Source organism: Mus pahari, chromosome 3 (genome assembly GCF_900095145.1).
Source record: "Mus pahari chromosome 3, PAHARI_EIJ_v1.1, whole genome shotgun sequence".
Taxonomy (NCBI): domain Eukaryota; kingdom Metazoa; phylum Chordata; class Mammalia; order Rodentia; family Muridae; genus Mus; species Mus pahari.
This window is the reverse complement of record NC_034592.1, coordinates 19,455,094-19,477,152: the sequence shown is the minus strand read 5'-3', so window position 1 is coordinate 19,477,152 and position 22,059 is coordinate 19,455,094. Positions and strand designations below refer to the sequence as shown.

At 51.9% G+C, this 22,059-nt stretch overlaps 1 protein-coding gene across 4 annotated transcripts in view; it reads right to left on the bottom strand.

Moving 5' to 3' along the window:
• Positions 1-22,059, bottom strand: part of Prrc2b (proline rich coiled-coil 2B) — a 76,460-nt gene that overhangs the window by 24,413 nt on the left and 29,988 nt on the right. For all 4 annotated transcript variants that reach the window (XM_021191948.2, XM_029537061.1, XM_029537062.1 and 1 more), the window contains exons 5-14: positions 20,536-20,608; positions 16,679-16,822; positions 14,514-14,755; positions 14,019-14,140; positions 13,507-13,646; positions 11,159-11,249; positions 9,028-9,220; positions 4,742-5,057; positions 3,641-3,876; positions 1,457-1,652 (exon numbers count right to left, since the gene is read on the bottom strand). In XM_021191948.2, the coding sequence (XP_021047607.1) occupies positions 1,457-1,652; positions 3,641-3,876; positions 4,742-5,057; positions 9,028-9,220; positions 11,159-11,249; positions 13,507-13,646; positions 14,019-14,140; positions 14,514-14,755; positions 16,679-16,822; positions 20,536-20,608 (1,753 nt within the window). The remainder of the gene's footprint in view (positions 1-1,456; positions 1,653-3,640; positions 3,877-4,741; positions 5,058-9,027; positions 9,221-11,158; positions 11,250-13,506; positions 13,647-14,018; positions 14,141-14,513; positions 14,756-16,678; positions 16,823-20,535; positions 20,609-22,059) is intronic.

Here is a 22,059-nt window from a genome sequence, read left to right as displayed (position 1 = left end):
TCAGCGTCTTCTTACAGGGGAAAGACACTCTACTAAAAACCAGGGCCCAGAAAAGTAAACAGTGCAAAGCCGGAATCAAAGGCATCAAACAAATAGCAAGGAAACTGAGAATAATTATGTCACTTTTAGCCAAAGTAGCAAGGACAGAAAATACAACCAATTCCTTTCTATGTGTTTCCAGATTCAAGATGCAAAACCCAACAGCTTGCTGGGTGTAATGGCCCCAGCCTGTAATTCAGCACACAGAGGCTGCCCATGAGGACTTCAGTGAACCTGAGGCTAGCCTGGGATACGTAAGGAGTTCCAGGTCAGCCTGAGCTACAATGATGGTGAACACCTTTATTCCCAGCAACACAGACAAACTCTTGTGAGTTTGAGGCTCAGCCTGGTCTAACTGAAAGTTCCAGAACAACAACAACAACAACAACAACAACAACAACAACAAAACAGCACAAAAACCCCCAAACAAACAAACAAACAAAATCAACACACACACACTTTCCCCCCACCCCCTTTCCTTATAGAAAGTTTATAAAGCCACAACCACTGGATATTTATTTCTATGTTTGGAGCTAGGGTTGGACCCACGTCCTTGCGAATACTAAAAGCACGTGTTCCCCCACTAGGTCAAACTCCCCACCCTGTGGCACGCACCCTAACCCCTGACAGTAAATGACAAGGTGAATGGGATGGATATCTGTCTAACACAATTGGCAAGCACAATTTTATCAACTACTTCAATATGACTAGCAAGAAAGAGAGAGACTGAGATCACCTGAGAGTCTAGCCTGTGGTACATACCACCTGACAGTGAGAAGACATCAGGACCCCCAACAAAGCAATGTTGGAAACAGCCTTATAAAGACTATATTGTGAGGAGAACAGACAAGTGAGCTACAAAAGACAAAAGGGAAGCCGGGCATGGTGGCGCACGCCTTTAATCCCAGCACTTGGGAGGCAGAGGCAGGTGGATTTCTGAGCAGCCTGGTCTACAGAGTGAGTTCCAGGACAGCCAGGGCTATACAGAGAAACCCTGTCTCAAAAAACAAAACAAAACAAAAAGACAAAAGGGTGATGAACCCCAAATTTGGTTTTAGCAAAAAGCATTAGACTGCCTTTGGGCAGGAACCATCTTGGCTAGAGAGACCCACCAGCAAGCACGCAGGCGCTGACAGCACACACCTTCACGATCACCCCACAATGTTTGTTTTGGTTTGCTTTTTTTGGAGACAGTCTTAATACTTAGCCCAGGCTGGTCTCGACCTCACCACCTTTCCGTCTCAGCCTCTCAAGGTCCCCACACTCAGGTCCTAATAACTTTTTGACAGGAGCAGAATTGGGTCTTTATCTTTGTAAAACTCAAGACTAGTCAAATGCCCTGTCCAAGGGTCCAGTCTGGACGCCCACGGGTCTGCCCCTGCTGGTGATGTCCCTTCACTGGGCTCCCCGGGCTCACCTGAAGGATGCAGGGCTGAGGGGTAGAAGTCCACGGGCGTCCGTGTTGGGGTGATGCGTGGGTCCATGTAGGAAGGCATCACCATCCACCGTGGGTCAAAGCCCAGCATCTGGGGGTGGTGTGGGTAGAAGGTGCGCTGGGGGTGAGAAGGTGGGGGGTAGACCGGCTGCCAGTGCTGCATCTTGTACAGCTGCTCCTGGGGGGCAGGGGGCAGGGGAGACAAGCAGTGAATGAGGGCAAGGCACACGGGTGCTCAGGGTACTGCCAGGGCAGGCACACAAAGGCCCTGGCAGAAAGCCAGAAAGAAGGACGTCCACGGTCCCCAGGCCTGTTACAGCTTTTAGGTCCCTCAGAGCTGGATGGAGTCATGTTGGTGTGTGCACCCCATCAGATGACTCTACACCTCACAGCATCGGATCCCCTCCCCTTCCAGGAACATGCCCCGTCTTTTGTCTATGGCTATGCATGGACTTTCTACATTTGTTAGCCCCAAGCCTCCAATACCTCCTCTGCTTCCTGCCCAATAGCTTGAGCCCACAAGGTCATGGCAAACCATAGGGCTCTGTCGGATCTTGCCCCCTTGGCTACGAACCCCTCCACAACGCACCCCCTCTCTGCTTCACAGTCCCATGAGTCCTTGGTGACCCTGGGAAACCCTGGACCAATGCTCCTCTGCCTTCTGTTGCCAAACTGAGTTTCCAGCATAAGCGCTTTCCCTCTGGAAAGCAGCCCCCAGTGTCTGCTCCCACAACCCTCCCGGTCCTTCTCTGCTCTCAACTAAGCATGGGTTGCTGGGGCACTGTGCTCTGAGGCACTGAACTGAGGAACACAAACTATCTGTGATCAGAAAGCAATGGCACACTGACCACTCAACCAGCCCATGTGTCAGGTCAGACCTCAAGAACAAGCTCCGAGACCTTTGGCCTGCCCGGTGCACTCTGAGAACAGAATGGCCTCCCTCCAGCCTGCTGCTGGGCTGCAACTCCTGCAGGCTGCTGTCTCTGAGGAGCACTCAGTCACTGCAGGTCACTGATGTGAGGACCTCGAGAGCTAACTTCTTGGTCTACACAACACCCTCTGGCTAAACTGCAGTCCCTGAGGCCTAGACCAGCCCAGCCTGGCAGCCCTGCCAATCTCACACCCTCCTGAGGAGAGATACACGGCCAGGCCTCCCCCAGCCCCAGCAAGAGCAACTGGTGCTGCTTGGTTGGGCAGGTGTGACCGCTAACACCGCCCACTGGTACCTCCGCTCCCGGCCTCGAGGGACTGTGTGTACTTATATACCTACACCATGCTTCCTGTGACCCCAAAGCAGAGAAGCTGGGGTGGGCTCATAGGAAATTAAACGAGACTCTGGAGACCCTTGGTCTCTACAGCACAGCCATTTTGAAACAGTTTAAATGAGAACATTCTAAGCCAGCTGCTGGGGTTCTAGCAGATAACACCATCATCCCAGTCTCCATCAAAATGCACGGTTCCTAGGCATGGCTGCCATTTGTCCTTGTGTGCTGGGCACCAAATACTGAACCTGAGATCTCACTCTTGCTGGGAGATCTCACCCTGGCAGTGAGCTACATCCCCAGTCCCCGTGATTACACAACTGCTGTCAGGCTGCACCAGTAGAGGAGATCACCAGGACCCAGGGACTGCTATGACGCCACCCTCCAGAGCAAAAATGCACGCGTCTCTGAAAGTTTCAGAAGCCAACATGGACAATGCTCTGACACTCTCCTAGGTGCCACTGCCAAAGCTGTCTGCTCTGCTGAGGTAAGCACCCAGTGTCCCTAGTTTACCAGAGAAGAGAACAGACTGATGGCTGACTGACGTTACCCAAGTTGGCCACGCAATGTTTGGGTGGGAGCCCTGGCTCTCCAACATGAACCCTACAAGACAAACATCCTCAATCCAGAGCTGACCTGTCCATCTCTAGGGACTCCTGAGAGTGCAGAAGGCTGCAGAGGCCTCAGACGCCCCAGCATGTTTGAATGGGATCAGAGGGATGCTACTGAGTGAGGACCCCCCCACAAGCTGCACCACAGAGAGTCACACCCAGCGCCTCTATCGATGGGAGAGTTTCCCAGTGTTGAGGTGTCACCTCTGACATCTGTGATGGCCACTGTAACATGTAAGCGCACTGCTGTGAGTGGGTTGAGCATCACTCTGTGCTTATGTCCGTCAGTTTACCTGCTGCTGCTGCTGCTGCTGCTGCTGCTGCTGCTGCTGCTGCTGGCGCTGGAAACGAGGAGGAAGGGACTTCTGGTACTTGCTGAACTCCTGTGCAGGGGACCCGGACTCCCGGACTTCCTCCTCGATGCTGCTGCTGCTGCTGCTGCTGCTACTCTGAGCGACTGTTGGGGATATTGCAGGTGTCTCTTCCAAGAACATGGCGGGTGTTTCTTGGACAGGGAATTCTGGGGAGCCTAGAGAGCAGGGAAGGAAAAGTCACAGAGAGTTCACAGGAGCTTAGCCAACTGTGTGAACAGCAAGTGCTTCTGCCTACTGCTACACACCCTGCACCGGGGGACCACTCACTGACCCGGATCCAGTTGCCAACCCAAGTGCTCCTCGGGCTTATGAATTTCCCACAAAGCACAGTTAGAAGGTTCTACCCCAACAAAAACATAGGCGAGGATTCAGCTGAGTCACCTCAGAACTGTACGGGGCTGTGGCAAGGCTGGAGAAAGGGCTCTGAGAATGGAGAAAGCAGCCTTAACTCAGGGACCACCTACAAATTCATCACCCAAACACACAGGATTCAACCCTGCGGGTGGGAAGCCTGGGGCCCTGCTTGTCCATCGCAGTCTGTGAGTACTGAGAGTAACCATGCGTCCTCCACGGGGCTGGAAGGAGGATCCAGTGAGATCATGCACTCAACGGGGCCCAAATAACAGCGTGTTCAAAGCAGTTTCTGTACTGCCGTGGCCATAAGCACCAAGCCGGCTGTGGTCTTCCACGCAAGCTGCAGAGCAGGCGTCATGAGGACACCTGCACAGCCCTGACTCCAGAAGGGCACTGGTAGCATAAGATGGGCAAACACCTCAACACCCGCAGGAGGAGTTTACAAGGGCTGAGGCTAACAAGAGTCTATCAGGGCTGACTGGGGGACTGTCACAGAATACAGCTGATGGATTCCCTGGAGAACGTCCTGTCCCGGAACTCCACACAGACCAGGTTGACAGTAACTCACAGAGCTCCTGTCTCCGCCACAGGTTTGGCTACCTCACAGTCAGTGAAGTGGAGTGGACAGTTCAAGGCTCCCAGCTGTGGGACAGGGAGGCCTCTCACCTTTGCGGACAACAGGACCGTTCTCTGGTGGGGAGACCTTCTCAATGCCCGGGGATCGGGGGACCTCCTTCTCCACTGGCTTCGGGGTCTCACTGGCCTTCTGAGCCTGCCTGCACTTCTGGTCTAGCTGCTTGAGTTTGGCAGCACAGGCAGCCAGCCTCTCCTCTCGGGCCCGACGCTCTTCTTCTTCCCTGCGCTTTCGGGCTCGTTCCACGGCCTCGGACATCTCTGACTGGATGAACTTCTGCCGTGGGGGTGGCTTGTCCTCCTTGTCCTCAACGGACTGCTGGCGGAACATGCTGCCCATTGTGGGCTTCTGCCAAAAGAAGGAGGGAGTGGGGTGCAGGTCAGAAGCCTGGGTCGATGGCTCTTCCTCCCTCTGGGCCTGACACGAGGAAAACAGTAAGCATTGTTCTCAGTGACTCAAAGGGGCACAGGCTAGTGATTCTGCAGAAGCCGAAGGCAACAAGCATCCCTCCTGAGGCACAAAAGGGTCCCAGAATACATGAGCCCTAGGTTGTGACTTCAAAACCAAGTGTAATGAGAAGGCGTGACTACAAACATCTCTTCTCCCGCCCTAAGTCTCCTGCTGATTGTCAGTTACAATATAAGAGGGGGCTGAGGTGCCTGGAAAACCCTCAACACCAGGAATTTGTCCCACTACTCTGCAGGCAGTGACCAACACTGCCGCAGGCACAGGGCCGGCAGGAACCACAGGAGGGGGGCAGAGTCCCAGCCACAACAAACTAAGTTTCTGTTCTGAATGCTTGGATAAGCAATTGTATACCCCAGTCCAAGATATCAAACATAAACAGCAAGGCTCTGCCTTCCCCTGGAGTCTAATCACACCTTGATGTAACAAATACACATGTGAGAGTTATGGAGTTCCTCCTAAAAGCTGCCTTCTCAGGACCCTGAAGCAAGTCCGTTGAGGTAAGAAGATGAGGTACAGCGTGGAAGGTCAGCCACACCGTGTCAGTCAGGTCAGCCGCACCGTGTCAGTCAGGTCAGCCGCACCGTGTCAGTCAGGTCAGCCGCACCGTGTCAGTCAGGTCAGCCGCACCGTGTCTGTCAGGTCAGCCGCACCGTGTCAGTCAGGTCAGCCGCACCATGTCACACTGCTCACTGGACACGAAACACTACCCGACCACTTTAAGGAGACGGAACATCCGGCTGTGCTGCAGAGGCGCTGCTTACTCCCAACTTCACAGCTCACCTCACAGGTCACCTGATCCTTACAGATAAACTCTTGTTCAGCCTTCAAAAAAAAAGGTTTTAATGTGTGTATCTGCATGTGAGAGCTATTGGCTCTGAGGCCAGAAGAGGGTGTCCGTGAGCTGTTGGACACGGGGCTTCGAACTGAACGCGGGTCCTCTGGTCTATGGCCCTCACATTAAAAAAAAAAAAAAGTGTATGTGTCTCTGTGTGTGCGCGCGTGCATGTGTACGTGTGCGTGCGTGTGTATTCTATGTACAACTCTGGGGAGTCAGTTCTCCCCTTCCACCATCTGGGTCCTGAGGCCCTTACTCAAGTAAGTCACCAGGCTTGGCAGCAGGCTCCTGCACCCCTGGGCCATCCCGACCACACACCCTTGTGCAGTCTGTGTTTTATTTTATTGGGCTGGAAAAACTGCTCAGCAGTTAGAAGCACAGTGCGTTCCTCTACTGGACCCAGGTTCAAGTCCCAGCACTTACACGGCAGCTCGCCAGTACACTGTCTCTAGCTCCAGCTCCAGAGCATCCAGGCATGTATGTTGTGCACACATATACACATGCAGTCAAAATACCCATGTACATAAGAATTTTATAAGATTTATTTTTATCGTTTTTATGTGTTTATGTCTGTGTTGGGTATGTGTACTACAGTGCATGCGCCAGAACCCAGAGATGTCCAGATCTACCCAAAGCTGGAGTGACAGGGAATTGTGAGCCAGCTGACGTGAGTGCTGAAATCTGAACTTAGGTCTCCTGCCAGAGTAACATGTGCTCTTACCCATTGAGCCATTTTTTCAGTTCATTTTTCTGTATTCTTAAACCTGATTATCTCCTACCCAAAGACCTAAACAGACTCAGAGGTTCACATTCACTGTGAAGCCTTCAGCAGCAGGGTGGGGAGACACAATGCACATTTCACGTGTGTCCTCTGCAGTCAGCACAGAGCTCAGAAACACAGAGCAGACAGGAGAGGCCTGGACACTGGGCATGAGGAGGACTATGTTTCTCAAGGGAATTCCGAATGATGTTCTTCTCCATTTCCTAAGCACTTGCTCACTCCTGGGTGTGGCAGGAAAGGTGGGTGTGTCGGCTGCCAAGGAGTCACAGTCTCCCTGTGGGTGGCCAGAGCCCAGCAGGGTGAGAGAGGTGTACTGTGAGTGGTGGGCTGGTTTGAGATGAGCACAGGATAAAGGCATGGCACTGTGGAGCAAAGGTGACCCGTGTGGGGACTGGGGAGGGCATCTGTGCAATGCTAACTATTCACACACAGCATCAACCAAGGAAGCACCCGTGTCAGGACAACATGGGTGCTGCTGGAGGAAGGAGGGGCTGAGGGTAAAAGCCCTAACTATACAATCATTAATCCACGTCAAAGCCAGAGGCACAGAGTGCCTATACCCCGTGTTCTTGGCCTGCCAACCTGTCATACCCAACAGAAAAACAACAAACACCCTGTCTTAAACAGTGCGGAGAGCAGAGATGGACACTAAAGCCGATCACCAGCTTCCACAGGTACACAGTGGACCCTGAGCTCCTGTGCATGCACGCACACACACATACAACATAACAAGAAAGAACTGAAACGCATTCCTTAGAACTGGAGACATCCCTCTACTTTTTGGGTTTTCAGTACAGACAGGAATGGAGACTGAACCATCAGATGCCTGTATGTCGCCCCCTCCTCCCCTGTGAGAAGGCCCAAGAGTAACGCATATTCTAAATACTACCCAGCACTCAAAGGAAGCAGAGGTCTCAGAAACCCTGACCCAGACAGCAGAGAGCCGGGGGAGGAGTCTTCCCTCAGACAGCGAGGAAGAGCTCAGAGTCAGGTAAGAGACTACGAAGGACCCGAGCTAGGAGAATAACATCAAAGATGACTTCAGCTCACGGCAGACAATGAGAGATTATCAACTGCTGAAATGAATGAGTGAATTCAAAGTATGAGGAACGGGGCCAGTGAGAGGGCTCAGCAGGTAAAGGTGCTTGCTGCCAAGCCTGGCAACCTGAGTTCAGTCCCCACTCCCATAAAGGTGGCTGAGAAGAACTGACTCCAGGAAGCTGTCCTCTGACCTCCACACACTTACTCCCCCACACACCACACATACAGACTCGTGCAGTTTAAATAGAACAGGCTAGCCCGCCTCGACACCCTCCCCACACTTCTCAATCACAGTGGTAAGAAAAGGACTGTCCAGTGTAAGCCTTGGCAAGGTTGCATTCACCATGAGGCCAATGTGCCAGTCACCAGAGCCAGGAGGAATCCAGAAAATAGCCCAGTCAGTCTGGTCAAAGGCAGCAACCATGACCTCACCATGAGCAAGCTACAGACCAAGCCAACCAGCGGGTCTGCCCTCCTCCAAAGCATCCAGGCTAGAGTCTGGGAAAGGCTGTGGGATGGGCTAAGTGCCAAGTGACTCACAGGCAACATCGTGCATAAAGGGCTTCAGCGGGATCGCCACCCAGTGTATGCATCACAGTGAAGCAGCAACAAACTGATCAGGTTTGACACTAGGTCTTAAAAAAAAAACAAAAAACCGAGAAGACATTCGCATGGCCTGCAGTGAGAGCCTCCACAGGTAGGTGGCGTACTTCTTGGTCGTCCAGAAAAACAGACTTTGTGATTGTGTGTGTGTGTGTGTGTGTGTGTGTGTGTGTGTGTGTGTTGGGGGTGGGGATGATGACAGGGTTTCACTGTGTATTCTTGGCTGGCCTGGAACTTGGCTGGTCTTGAACTCAAGAGATCCACCTGCCTCTGCCTCCTGAGTACTGGGACTAAAGGCCATGCCCAGCCAGTCTTCATATTGAATTCTGTTTCAAATAACAGAGGGCCAGGTCCACAGAGCAGGAAGCAGGACATTTGTCTTGAAGCCTGACAATGAGTCTGATCCTGGAGACCACATGGAGGTGGAAGAAGAAAAACAACTTCCCAAAGTGCTCGTGTCTGTGTGCACGTGCATGGGGGAGGGGGAGGGGGGAGGGACGGAGGGAGAGTGCGTGCATTCGCTAAGCGCCCATGTATATACCAGGGCTCAGGAAAATAGCCAGGCACAGACCCTGGGCCACACACAGTACCTGGTAGTCGGGCCCGGAGGCCCAGCTGTGAAGCTTCCTGGGAGGAGGCTGAGGCTCCGGCACCTTTCGGACAACACGGGGTCCACCTGCTGCTCCACTCCACTCCTTCCCTTCCTCCTGAGTGCGCTTGGCATCAGTGCTGTCTGCAGAGCTCAGTGACAGCGCCCGCTGCCGCCTTGGGTCCCAGTTGTTCCTAGGACAGATGGCAACTGTTAAGTTTCCCCAGACAGTCAGGCCTGTCTGACCCCACTGGTCAGGGGCTTCTGGAAATCTTGAAGCCAGCTATTAGACCACTTTATAGACTAATTTCCTTCAACACTGCACGCACGCCCTTTATATGTGAACTGCCAAAGTTGAGGTACGGTGTTTACCAAGTCAGTATCATAAAGCCCTGGGAGTCAGGGAGCTCATCCCCCCCATCCTCAGCGCAAAGATGAGGCCAGCTCACACGCATCTAAAGAGCTGGGAGTCGGGGCTGGAGAGCTGGCTCTGGGGTTAAAAGCACCTGCTGATTGTCGGGTGGTGGTGGCTCACGCCTTTAATCCCAGCACTTGGGAGGCAGAGGCAGGCAGATTTCTGAACTCAAGGCCACCCTGGTCTACAAAGTGAGTTCCAGGACAGCCAGGGCTACACAGAGAAACCCTGTCTCGAAAAACCAAAAGAAAAAAGAGCACCAGCTGCTTTTGCAGAGGACCTGGGTTCAATTCCCAGCACCCACATGGCAGCTCACATCTGTCTGTAACTCCAGCTCCAGGGGTCCAATTCCCTCTTCTGGCTCCACAGACACACGTGTATGCATGTGATGCATAGACATATTTGCAGGTAAAATACCCATAAAATAGAAGTTAATTAAAAAAAAAAAAAATCTTAAAAAATAGCGTGAACTGAGCCTCAGGGAGACTCAAGGCGCTGCTGCTCCAGGCAACAGAAGGGCTGCGCCTCCAGGCTCCCTGCCATTTCCCCCCTCGGCCAAGCCTAGGGCAGGTGCCCACCAAGGGCTCTGCAACAGTGCAAAAGGAAGACATTAAACGATCCCCACGGTGTATATAGGAAGCCCACCAGTGTAGAAAAGGAGACAGTCGCCAACCGGACTGCTAGCACACAGAGGCAGGCAAACTCTGAGTTCGAGGCCAACCTGGTCTACAGATTGAGTTCCAGGACAGCCAGGGCTACACAGAGAAACCCTGTCTCAAATTTAAAAAGGAAAAAGAAAAAAAAGGAAAAGAATATTGGTGACTTCTGACTTGACCTTTGAGAAATGGTCTTTACCTCCCAGAACCAAAGCGGGATCTTAGGAGACAAGGAGGGCTGTGTGAAGGACACAGCACAGGAGGCAGGCCAAAGGGAAGGAGATACACTGACTGACCCCTGTGGGCCAATCATGCATACAACATGGAAGCTGTTCGAGGAGACCTCGAAGCTCCAAGTGCATTCTGGGAGCAAGATGTGCTGCGGGTATGACACCCAAAACACCAAGCCAGAAACTACTGCTGATGTTATGGTAAAAACAGCAATGGGAAGATGCCTCTGGTTAAAAGCCCTTGCCGCACCCACAGGGTGACTCACAATCACCTGTAACTCCAGCCCCAGGGTCCCGATGCCTGTGTCCTATGCAGGTACCTGCAATCTCGCAGGCACACACGTGCACACACAATTTTAAAACAATAAAAATAAAATCATAAGGGAATTCTAGTACAATGTCATATTTTCCAATGGGCATTAAGTAAAATTAGTCCAGTGGAAAGGATCAGAGAGAGAGAGAGAGAGAGAGAGGAGGCAGAGGCAGAGTGAAGGTAGGCAATCTGGCATGCACATCCCCGCCCCTGCACTGCTGCAGGTCATTGCTGAAGAGGCTGGCCTCTGAGAGTTTGTGATTAACAAAATGAGCCTTCAGTGGTACCCCACAAAAGCTTTTCAGGGTGCCATGACCATCAGTGGGAAATTACATGCAGACATTTAAGGAGCAGACAGTCAAGCCTGGATGCATGCTGACTGGTTCCTGCATGCTGTCTTGAACGGACCTTGTTCCCGCTGCTATGGAAACCGGGAACTGCTCCTAGCACAGTGACCACCAGGCAGCAGCACAAACAAGCTGAGAGGCCCACACTAGGAACTGGAGTGAGGGACTCACCACTTCGACCGGCCATCCTTCACAACATCCTCCTCATCTTCATCATCACTGAACTTCAGTTTCTCAGAATAGTCCACTTCCTCGTGGAGGCCTGGAATGGCAAAGTTCCAGGGAGGTGAGAAGACACAGGACATCTCCAACCCATCGCAAGACACTGAAATTCCAGCCTGTGACGCCCCATCTGAAGCCAGGGGCTGCTTACCCTGCCCAACTGCAACTCCTAAGAGAATCCCAGGTAAAAGCAATGAGCTGGAAAATACTAACCCTCCCACAGCTTCATGGGACCTGGCGCCCTCTTCTGGTCTCAGAGGGCATCGGCACTCACGTGCATATAGCCACACACAGACATATACTTCAAATTAAAATATCTTTAAAGTAAAAAAGATATTCTCCATTGAAAACTACAGAACATTGATGAGAAGAAAGATCGAGCAAGAGATTCACCAGAATCCTGAAACCCAAGAGTCAGAGCTGAGGAGCTGACACACACAGCAGCAGCCCCTTTGTAAATACTGCCAGGGCTAAGTACACATTTGCACAACTCCTCAGAGAACTTGAGGAGTGAACCGTGCGCAGACAAAGGTGGAAAGCTCCTCTCTGAGTTTAAGATATACTTTAATTTGCACAGCTGAACAAACAGGTCCCGGAAATAATGTCATCCAGAAATAGGCAAGGATTTACACGGTCAATCGATGCTTGGCAAAGGTGCCAGACCAACTCAAGAGAAGTCTTAGTGAGTGGGGCCAGTGCGTGGCCCACAGCAGAAAGTCTTAGTGAGTGGGAACAATGCGTGGGGCAACAGCAAAGTCGGACACCAGGGAACATCACCACCGTCAAGGGAGGCAAAGAACATCTGGACTGAATGCAAAAGGTGAATTAGCAAACTGTGTTTTATTTTCACTCATGTGTATGCAAGTGTCTTCATGAGCGAATGTCACGTGTATACTGGTGCCGTGTGGGCCAGAACGGGTATCAGATCATCTGGAGGTGGAGTCTCGGGTTAGTCTTCTGCAACGGAACATGCTCCTAACCATGGAGCCGATGAAAGAATGCACATTTCTCTCTTTTTAATTACTTATTATGTATGTGTGTGTGTACCTGCATGAATTTATCTGTAGCACATGCATGCAGGAGTCCAAGGGTGAGCTTCAGATCCCCAGGAACTGGAGTTACTGGTAACTGTGAGCTACCTGCAATGGGTGCTGGGAATTATAACCAGGGCCTCTGCCAGAGCAGTGGGTCTCTAAACCAATGCGTTTGCTATCTCTCTAGTCGGGAGTCTAGCCTGTCCCTATTTTTGTTCCTGGTTTTTTATTTTTATTTTGTTTTACTGAGACAGGATCTCACATGTACACCAGGTTGGCCTCAAGCTCACAGAGATCCACCTGCCTCTGCCTCTTGAGTGCTGGGATTAAAGGCGTGAGCCACCATACTGGGCTAGGTTTTTTCTTTCTTACTTGATTTTTGATTTTTTTTTTTTTTTTTTTTTGATGTTTCTGAGTATTTTGCCCATCTACAGAGGCCAGAAAAAGTGCTGGCTCCTTTGAGTTCCAGATAGTTCTGAACTCCCATAGAACAGCCAGTGAGCACTCTGAACCTGAGCCTTCTCTCTAGGGACAAAAATCCTCTCAATGAGACTTCTAAACAGATACATAAAGCACAGTATACTGATATGTCACAGGAGCAACAGAAACTACAGATACATACGTGGCACACGCCTTTGATCCCAGCAGAGGCAGGTAGAGCTCTGTGAGTTCAAGACCAGCTTGGACTACAAAGTGAGTTCCGGGACAGCCAGGGATACACAGAAATCCAAAAATCTCAAAAATCCAGAACAAACCCCCAAACCTCCAAACAGGTGGGTACCTCTTACCTGCAATCCTAGCACTTGGAAGGCTGAAGCAAGACACAGAGGTCAATGTCGGTCTGAGTTACAGATCGAGACCCTGCCTCAAAATCAGCAGTGTGTGGCCCAGCAAGACAAGTTAGAAGGTGAAGAGCCTGTCCTCAAGGTTGACCCGAGTTAGACCCCCAGGACACACATACTGGAAAGAGAATCAACTTCTACAAGACATCCTCTGACCACGTGTGCTGGGACACAGCACATACGCATACACTCATGTAGCCCAAGTAAATAAATAAATGTAACCTAAGAAAAAAGAATTTTTAGACTGGGTAAGCCCACAGTCTAGCACATGCGGGCTTCATCTCAGCACAGGATGATTTCTAGCCAGGCCTATAAACGCCTGTGATTCCAGAAAGTTCTTTTAAAAACAGAGTATCACAACCTCACAGAGCTTTCATTCAGGGAGTACACGCTGGTCCGGCCACTGGCCCTGACCACTTACCTGCCCAGCCATCATCAGCATCAGTGTCCAGATCATCCAGGCCCTTCAGATTTTCTGCGTTGATGATGGTGGGCCGTGGTGCCCTCTCCACCAGCTGCCTCAGTGGGCGCACTGGACGTGCCGCGCCTGGCCTTTCTTTCCTGATGAGACAAGACAGAAAATGGTGGGCTCATGTCAACCTATAGGTGGAAACTGTCACTTTCCAAAACCGAGTTCCACCATGCACAGTCGGTGTCTGAGTGAATGTCTGAGCTACTTCCTTAGAAGAAACATGCAGTGGACAATCACAAACATTCTTGCTACAGTTCAGTTCCATCCACAATACCACATGCTCACTGCCAGCCCCACCACAGTGCTGCCAGGCTCCTGCACTGCAGGAGTCAGCCCTGCAGACCACGCTACGCTCCTTGCTGGGTCCAAGCCCCGCCGCCCGCCCCAGTCTCCAGAGCCCAGAGCACTCATGCATGAACTGTCCCACGCTGACACACACGGCCACAGGGTCACAGCCTTACCCATCTTGGTCGTTCATCTGGAACTGTCTGAAAGGAACCCGGGGTTCCAGGCGCAGCTGGGGAAGGGGGAAGGAACTTCGTTCCACCGTGGTCTGGTTCTCTGATGACTGTGGCGAACACATCTGAAACACAGGATCAAGGACTGAGACTTTGTAATGGTGGCTCCGATTACATGTTAAATGAGAATTCATTTTGGAAAGTGGAAAAGTAGGGATCAGGAGAATGGGAAGAGAGGAGAGCTTTGTAACGAACCACAGTGCCCCATCTGCCTTGGGTCCAGAAAGGCTGAGAACACCTGTCTTCCCTTCTCTAAAGAACCAAAGTGACAGTGGCATCGAACAGCAGGGGCAGAAGCCAGTGGCAGTGGATAGGGAAAGGCCAGAGGGAGCGGGACCCTGCTGCCGACCACAGCAGTCCCTGTCTGCTACCCTGAGAGCTCAGGCTGAAGGGCGAACAGGAGTCTCCAGTTATGGACAGGATGCTCTGAGCACTTACAAACGCTGGGAGCATGTCATGGTACGTGGGCGGCTGGTAACCGTGCCCCATGAACTGGGAGGCCCCTCTGCGGCTGGGCTGTGCTGGGCGGAGAGAGGGCTCCTTAGAATCGCTGGAGCATGCTGAGGAAGGGGCTCCATCTGCCCCACTGGCGTTCCTGCTGCCCAGCTCTGTTGGGGAGGCGCTCAGAGAGGCGGCAGAAATGATGTTCCGCCCACCGCCCTCCCTCCAGCTTGTCACATCTGTGAAGTGGAAGGGGACAAAAGAGAACTGTAAGAGTTCTGAGGGTCAATGGACACCACCCTTTCTTTTAAAAACACCCCCAAATCATAGTGAAAACAAAAGAAGCCCCAGTGTTGTCAGGCAAGTGGGGAGCAGGAAGCTGGAACTACTAGTGGGTGTTGGATGTGTCTGAGAAACGTGTTCCACTTCAGACACAAGAGGAAAGAAAACTGGCTCCCGATGGCTGAGACCACCCAGAGGGCAGAACACAGGGACACCAGGACAGCCTGACTCACCCCCTCGGCCAGCACTACCCCACCAAGGCTAGTGTGACTGTCCACGTGAGCCTCTGTTTGGAACATCGGTACTCTGTGACCACATGTGGTATACACAGAGCACACACTCAGTTTGCAGGTAAAAACCTGAGGATGGCGCTGGTAACATGGTGACATGTTTTTGTGGGCTGCTGCCAAGCTGATGATGACCCAGGACTGCTATGGCAAAAGGGAAGAACTTACTCCCACAGGCTGCCCTCTGACCTCCACATGCACGCTACAGTAAAGTGTGCTCCCTACCTGACACACACACAAAAGAAATGTCTGAAAAACGTAAAAACCTTACAGCTTCTTAAGCCCACTCAGAGACCGACAGTCTGGCTTTTCCTTTTTGTGAGGGTCTCCCTCTATATCCCTGGCTGGCTTAGAGCTCTCTCTCTGTAGACTAGGCTGGCCTCAAACTCACAGAGATCCATCTGCCTCTGTCGTCTAAGTGCTGAGATTAAAGGCAAGCCACCGCGCTTGGCCAGACTGACTTGCCTTATGCACACTTAAGGTTAATTTATAAATCAAGTGCAAAAGGAGACAAACATCTGTGGTGTGACCACGCCCGCTGCCTCAGTGGATATTTGTCCTCAGTGTTTCTCTAAACTGTCACTGCAGGTAACTCATGTGGCCCCACTGCATCTAGCAGGACTGTGGGGCCAGACAGGGATGGGTCCAGACTCTTCTCCATCCACTTTCGGTTAGGAGCTGAAAGAGGAAAGGACCCAGCGCTCACCACCACCAAGAGGGCGGCCAGGCTGCTTCTGCTCTGCTGCCCTCCTGGGAAGCCAGGGACACCCTCAGGCCATCTGCTTCCCACCTTCTCAGGAGAGGGAAGGGTCTAGAAGCTGGTTCTGTTTCCACACTTTAGCCCCCCAGGGTGACCCATCTCAGTCACAGCAGGACTCCCCTAACAATAACCCTTCAGCACGTGCACATTGGTGCACTTTCAGCAAAGTCTTTGCTGTTTTGCCAGAGTGGCATGGTGGTCACTTGGCTTCAGGATAGTGCCTCTGACTTGCTGTCAGTACCATCAACAGAAGAGGCCTCGGGATCGAACAATACGGGCAGACAAAAGATCCTTGAGTTCAAGAGCTGAACCAGGAGATAGTTCAGCTTCCTTGATCAGGCCAGACAGAAAATACAGTTCTTAAACACGAGAGCCCCCACGGAAGGCCTGCCCCAAAATCCCTGGCACCAGAGGGCGCAACAGTGCCGGCTGCTGCAGATTCACCTGGTCATTTCTGATGGAGCTGGGGAAGGGTGGAAGCCAGACTGTGACACACTCTTGGAGTGACAGTCAGCATGTGGAGGGGCATGGGAACAGGCGATGGAAGCAGGGACTTGATCAAGTTAGCTGCACCCTGCACCCTGCACAAAGCAGAACCCAGCTTAGTGGCATAATGGATGATAAATGGACAAGTGGCAAGACCCGGCTCGAGAGGGACGAGAGCCAGAGGTGAGGAACAGGCCAGATAGAGGCAGTCAGGACAGACATGTCAAGCAGCTACCTGCTTCCATGCTCTGATGCCCAGGCCCAGGCAGCCTGGGACACGTGCAAGGGTAGAAAGCAAGGGGTCTGGTGCCCAGCAGGACTTGAGGGCAGCACTGCCTTCTACTCACTCTGAGGGCGGAGGCTTGGTCCTGGCCCATACGACAGATCTAAGGCGCCCTTTTCTTTGCCAGCCTTGTCCTGCCCTCCAGCTGCTTTCAGCGTCGGAAATTCCTCGGGAGAGAAGGATAACAGTCGGCTTGAGCCCCTTAAACCTGCGGGAGAGGCAGAGAGGACACGGGGCCGGTGAGACAGCCAGAGTGCCGCTGCTTCCCTAGCCCCATGTGGCCTGGCTAGGTGGGCATCTGTACTGCGAGGCAGTGACAATGACTCCCTTAGCTGTTCCCAGGAGCTGGCAGGTGCTCACACAGGAGGAGGGGACAGGATGTCACCCGGTACTTGCGCCTGCTTAGGGTGGTAAGACTGCTTCATGAGGGGCAGCAGTAGACACCCCACAAAGCTGTGAGCTGTGAGTTCTGAGACTCACCTCCCAGCCTTCTCCAGCCCTGCCAAGCTAGGTGTGGTCCTGGTGTAACCCCCAAGACCATTTCTCTCTTCAGCTGTCACTCACTGCTCAACTAGAACCCCCTTAGAAGGAACAACCCTGTTTTAACACTGTAACTCCACTCCTGACACACAGATCCAATATCTTCCTGGATGAACAGAGGAGAATGGCCTTTTAAGGACGAGTGCTCCCTCGGCTATGCGGCCCATGCTGTGCACTACACTACTGAACTGAGGGTCACCACTGCCCTGTAAGAGCCACACCCTAGGTTTTCAGTACAATACATAGGCACCTGCTGACTGAAACCACTGTGCTTAGGGAAATGGTCAGGTCACTGCAACAGTGGCCTGCTTGCTCCCACAGTCAGTGAAAAGGCTGGGTGACAACAGCCTGGCAAGTGACAGCATCAGGCAAACTCACCCTCTACTGGCAAAACTGAGAAGAGGTAGGTGGCTGGTGCTAGCTGTCAACATGACACTCTAGAACAGAGGCTCTCAAGCTTTGAGGGCTGAACAAGCCTTTCACAGGGGTCACATCAGACATTTACATCACAATTCATAACAGTAGCAAAATCACAGTTATGAAGTAGCAATGGAAATAATTTTATGGCTGGGGAATCACTACATGAGGAACTGTGTTAAAAATAAAATCATGGCATTAGGAAGGTGAGATCCACTGCTCTAGAGTCACCTGGGAAAGCAGTCTCAAGGAGGGACGGTTGGGATCATGTTGTCTAATGCGGATGTCTGTGGGGGATACTTTGGATGTTAATCGGGTGGGAACTCCCACCCACTGTGGGTAGCACCATTCCCTAGGCATGGGGCTGCGAATGTTTAAGAGTAGAAAACAAGCTGAACACTAGTATGCATGCATGCATGCATGCATGCATGCATTCATTCATGTGTTCATTCATTCATTCATTGCTCTCCAATTTTGACACTGACTGTTAAAATGCCTGACATTTTCACTTCCCAATAATGATGGACCATAAACTGGAATTGTAAATTAAATAAACCCTCGCTTCCTTCCTTTTATCACAGCAACAAAAAAGCAAAACTATGACAGGTAACTCAACCCCACACCTGCACACTCCTACCCCTCAGATTTCAGCACTTTTACATTTGTCACCCAATACTGGCGCTCTACCATGAGAGACAAGCAAGGTAATCAGAGCAGGCCACACCAGGGGGAGGGGCACACACCTTTGATCTCTGTCCTAGCACTTAAAATGCAAGCCTAATGAATCGAGCTAAGATCCCTGGCATCTATGTGAAAAGCTGGGCAAAAGGGCAGGGATCTGTAGTCCTAGTGTTCCCTAGGAGGCAAACACCATGATCCAGAAACTCCTAGGCCAGAGGACTTGGTGCATGGACACAATGACAAGAAAAAGAGCCCCATTTAACAAGGGGAAACATAAGAACTGACTTCTGGAAGCTGACCTCTGACCTCCACATATGTATGGGCAATGTGGCATACGTGCACCTGCACTTTTACTTACACACACACACACACACACACACCAATACCAAGCACCATGGCATATAGTTATAATCAGAAGAGGAAGTCTTAATTATGAAATGCCTCCATAAGATTGTAGGCACCTCTGTGGGGCATTCTCTTGGTTATGATTGATGTTTGGGACCTAGCCAACTAGAGGTAGTGCTCACCCTGGGCAGATCGTATATAAAAAAGTCCAACCTGGAGTTCCTGTACAGACTTCTGCTCATGATGGGCTGTAAGCTAAAATAAACTCTTCCTCTCCCAGTTGCTTTTGGTTACTGTGTTTTGTCACAGCAACGGAAAGTAATTTAAGACAGTGAGCTTCAAGCCAGAGGACTTGTCGCAAAAAATGAGGTGTACCACTCATGAGGGAAGACACGAAAAACCATCCTCTGACTTTCACATGCACACACTACATGCCTACATGCAGCATGCAATTCCCAGAGGAGTATGGAAGCATGCACACACATGCACACGCACACACACACACACACACACACACACACACACACACACCACTAACCTTCATAGAAGACACAGACTGCTGGGCCTTAGCTGACAGCGCAGTCACTGTTCCACCGGCCTTTCTGAGGACCACAGTTGCCTGCCCTCCCTGCTGTCTATCTGTAACCTCACCTCCACCAGCAAAGTGCTCACATGGTGTGCGGCTAAGCCACCTATCCAGAGTGAAGCTATGCACACTGTGACTGCCCAGTGCCCCAGGAGATGCTGGACACAACATTCTAACACATGGGCTTTCCTCTCCATCACAACAGATCTGAAGAGAGACATGTCCTCTATGCTGGCCATCCATGTCTACCAGAAGTCAGGGGTTGCAAAGCCCTGGCTTGCAGGGACACACAGGAGTGGGAAGGTACCCCCAGGGCAGAGGACAAGAGTAAAACAGGCTGCCAGGGCTGTGTCGCCACAGAAAGAGCAACATCAGAATCCACCGAGGAGCTATACCACTCATGGGTAGGGTGGCAGAGCTGGGTCGTCATTGTGCATCAGAACGCCAGCTAATGTGAAAAACCCAGAGACTTCAGGTAGCCTTCTAAATGTATGGTGCTCTCGAAACCACCTGCTGGGGGCTGGAGAGCTAACTTAGTGGTTAAGAACACTGTTGGCTCCTTCAGAGGTCCCGAATTCCATTCCCAGCACACGTCGGCTCATAACCACCTATAACTGTGGTCTCCTAGGATCAGATGACCTCTTCTGGTATGCCGACAGATACACGTGCAAAACATCCATACACATCAAAATAAATCAATCTTAAAACAAACAAGCCACCTTCCTGCTGGTGTCGGCCTCACCTCAAGGCCACAGGGACTGTGCCACATGCCCAGGACTCACCTAAAACACACAGCTACCTAGTCACAGCTTACCGGAGCCACTGGAAATACTCTGACCACTTCATCCTGCAGCATACTAGCCCTTCACCCCTGTGGCCACAGTGGACTGACCTTTTCAGACCTTCCTGTCAGTCGAGATACTGACAATAACCAACCCCACCCAATCCTCCAAAGGCTTTGGGCGAATGTCTGCGATGGCCACTGCATCCCCATACTGCTGGCTTCCTCAGCACACATGCCTGAAGCCAGGGTTAGTGCCAGGCCAGTGAGGGAGAAGTAGCTGGTGGCAACATGACACTGGCAGCAATTACCCCAAGCAGTGCAGCTGACTGAAGGACCATCAGCAGGGCCTGCAATAGGGTTCCTCTGTCCAGCTATAGAAGAACACTTCCAGTAACCAATATTAAACTCAAACGAGGCCAACCATCACAGAATTGGCAACCAACTTCACTCACAAAGGACACCACAACACCAACACTAGCTTTTGTGAAAGGTTCCACAGCTTCTAGGGAAAGGACCAACCAACCCCTCCTGCCCACGCACCCCATCCAAACCGTCCGCACCCACTTACCACCTTCGTGTCCGACTGGCTTTCCACTCAGCTGTGCCCATGACTTTGGTCCACCTGGCACTGAATTTGTGTTCTAAGAAACGGAAGGAAACAAGAAGAGCCAGCTCAGCCAACCTGCTGTGCCTTGGAATGTGGCACTCGGCCATGGCTGAGCTCAGGGCACAGCAATGGCCTAGCACACTCAGTCCTAGGGTCTACCCTCAGCACCACAAACAGAAGAGGGGGTGGGGTGAGAGTTTCATGTTAGACTCAAGCCTCATGCAGAGGACAGATGGCCACCTTCAGGGCTCTCAGAAGAGCAGGCCCAGCCAGAGTCAGGAGCCTAGGGACCAGAGCAGCACGGCTGATGAGCAAGCGCTGAGGACTCGCCCACGCCCACCCCCACGCCCACCCCCACCCGCATGCAGAACTCTGCAAACACTGCCAGGTTGTCCCGTGCCCACACAGAGTTGTGTGGTCTTGCTCCAACCATGATTTCAGCACATGTCTCAAATCTGGGCCACTGACGAGTGTGGAACATGCCCAGGAAAATTACTATACACAACCACTCTGAAACAAGGCTGGTCCTCCCAGCCCGACTCCGGAGGGGTCGTCCGTCCTCTTCTGCTCATCCACACTTGCCTGTCTCGGCCTTGGCCCTACAGGCAGCCTCTGATGAAAGTTCGCAAGGCTAGTGACCCATGAACCAAGCAAAGTCCCACCATGCCCCTGGAAGGGTCTGCTTAGATTCCCAATGGGGCCCAGACCTGCTTCTCATGCAGAATATGTCTGTTCTATCTGCCTAGCCCTAAGCACAGACAACAAGGGCTTCTTTGCTGGCTTCTGTGGCAAGCTTGCAGATGTCTCCAGATGGACTACATAGGACATGTCCAACATCTTATGAGCAGAGGGGCACCAGGGCTGCCACCATCCTCTTTGCACACACGTCACCTGTGTCTATAGCCTCAGGATAACACAGTCCTTACCAGGACACTAACAGGGGATGGTGACTTCTATCTAAATCAAGGTGTCAAGACAGCTGGTAAGAGTTAGGCATGGAGCCGGGCAGTGGTGGCCCACGCCTTTAATCCCAGCACTCGGGAGGCAGAAGCAGGTGGATTTCTGAGTTTGAGGCCAGCCTGGTCTACAGAGTGAGTTCCAGGACAGCCAGGGCTACACAGAGAAACCCTGTCTCGGAAAAGCAGAAACAAACAAGCAAAGAAACAAAAAGGAGTTAGGCATAGTGGTACTTGTCTTTAATCCCAGCAAAAGCAAGGCAAAGGCAAGCAGAGTTCTGTGAGCTTAAGGGCAGTCTGGCCCACATAGTCAGACAGACAGACAAGGGGAGGGGAGGGGAGGGGAAGGGAGGGAAAAGAGAAAGAAGTTGGTGCATCACAACAAGCTGGTTGTGTTCTTGAACATACCAGACCAGACAATGGGGTGTTTCTGCAGCTGACACTTCCTGTGCTCACAGGACTGGTGTCCACAGAGCACATCAGGAAGCAACAAGCTGGCCTGTGCTCAGTCCAAGCTTTACCCAGGCCA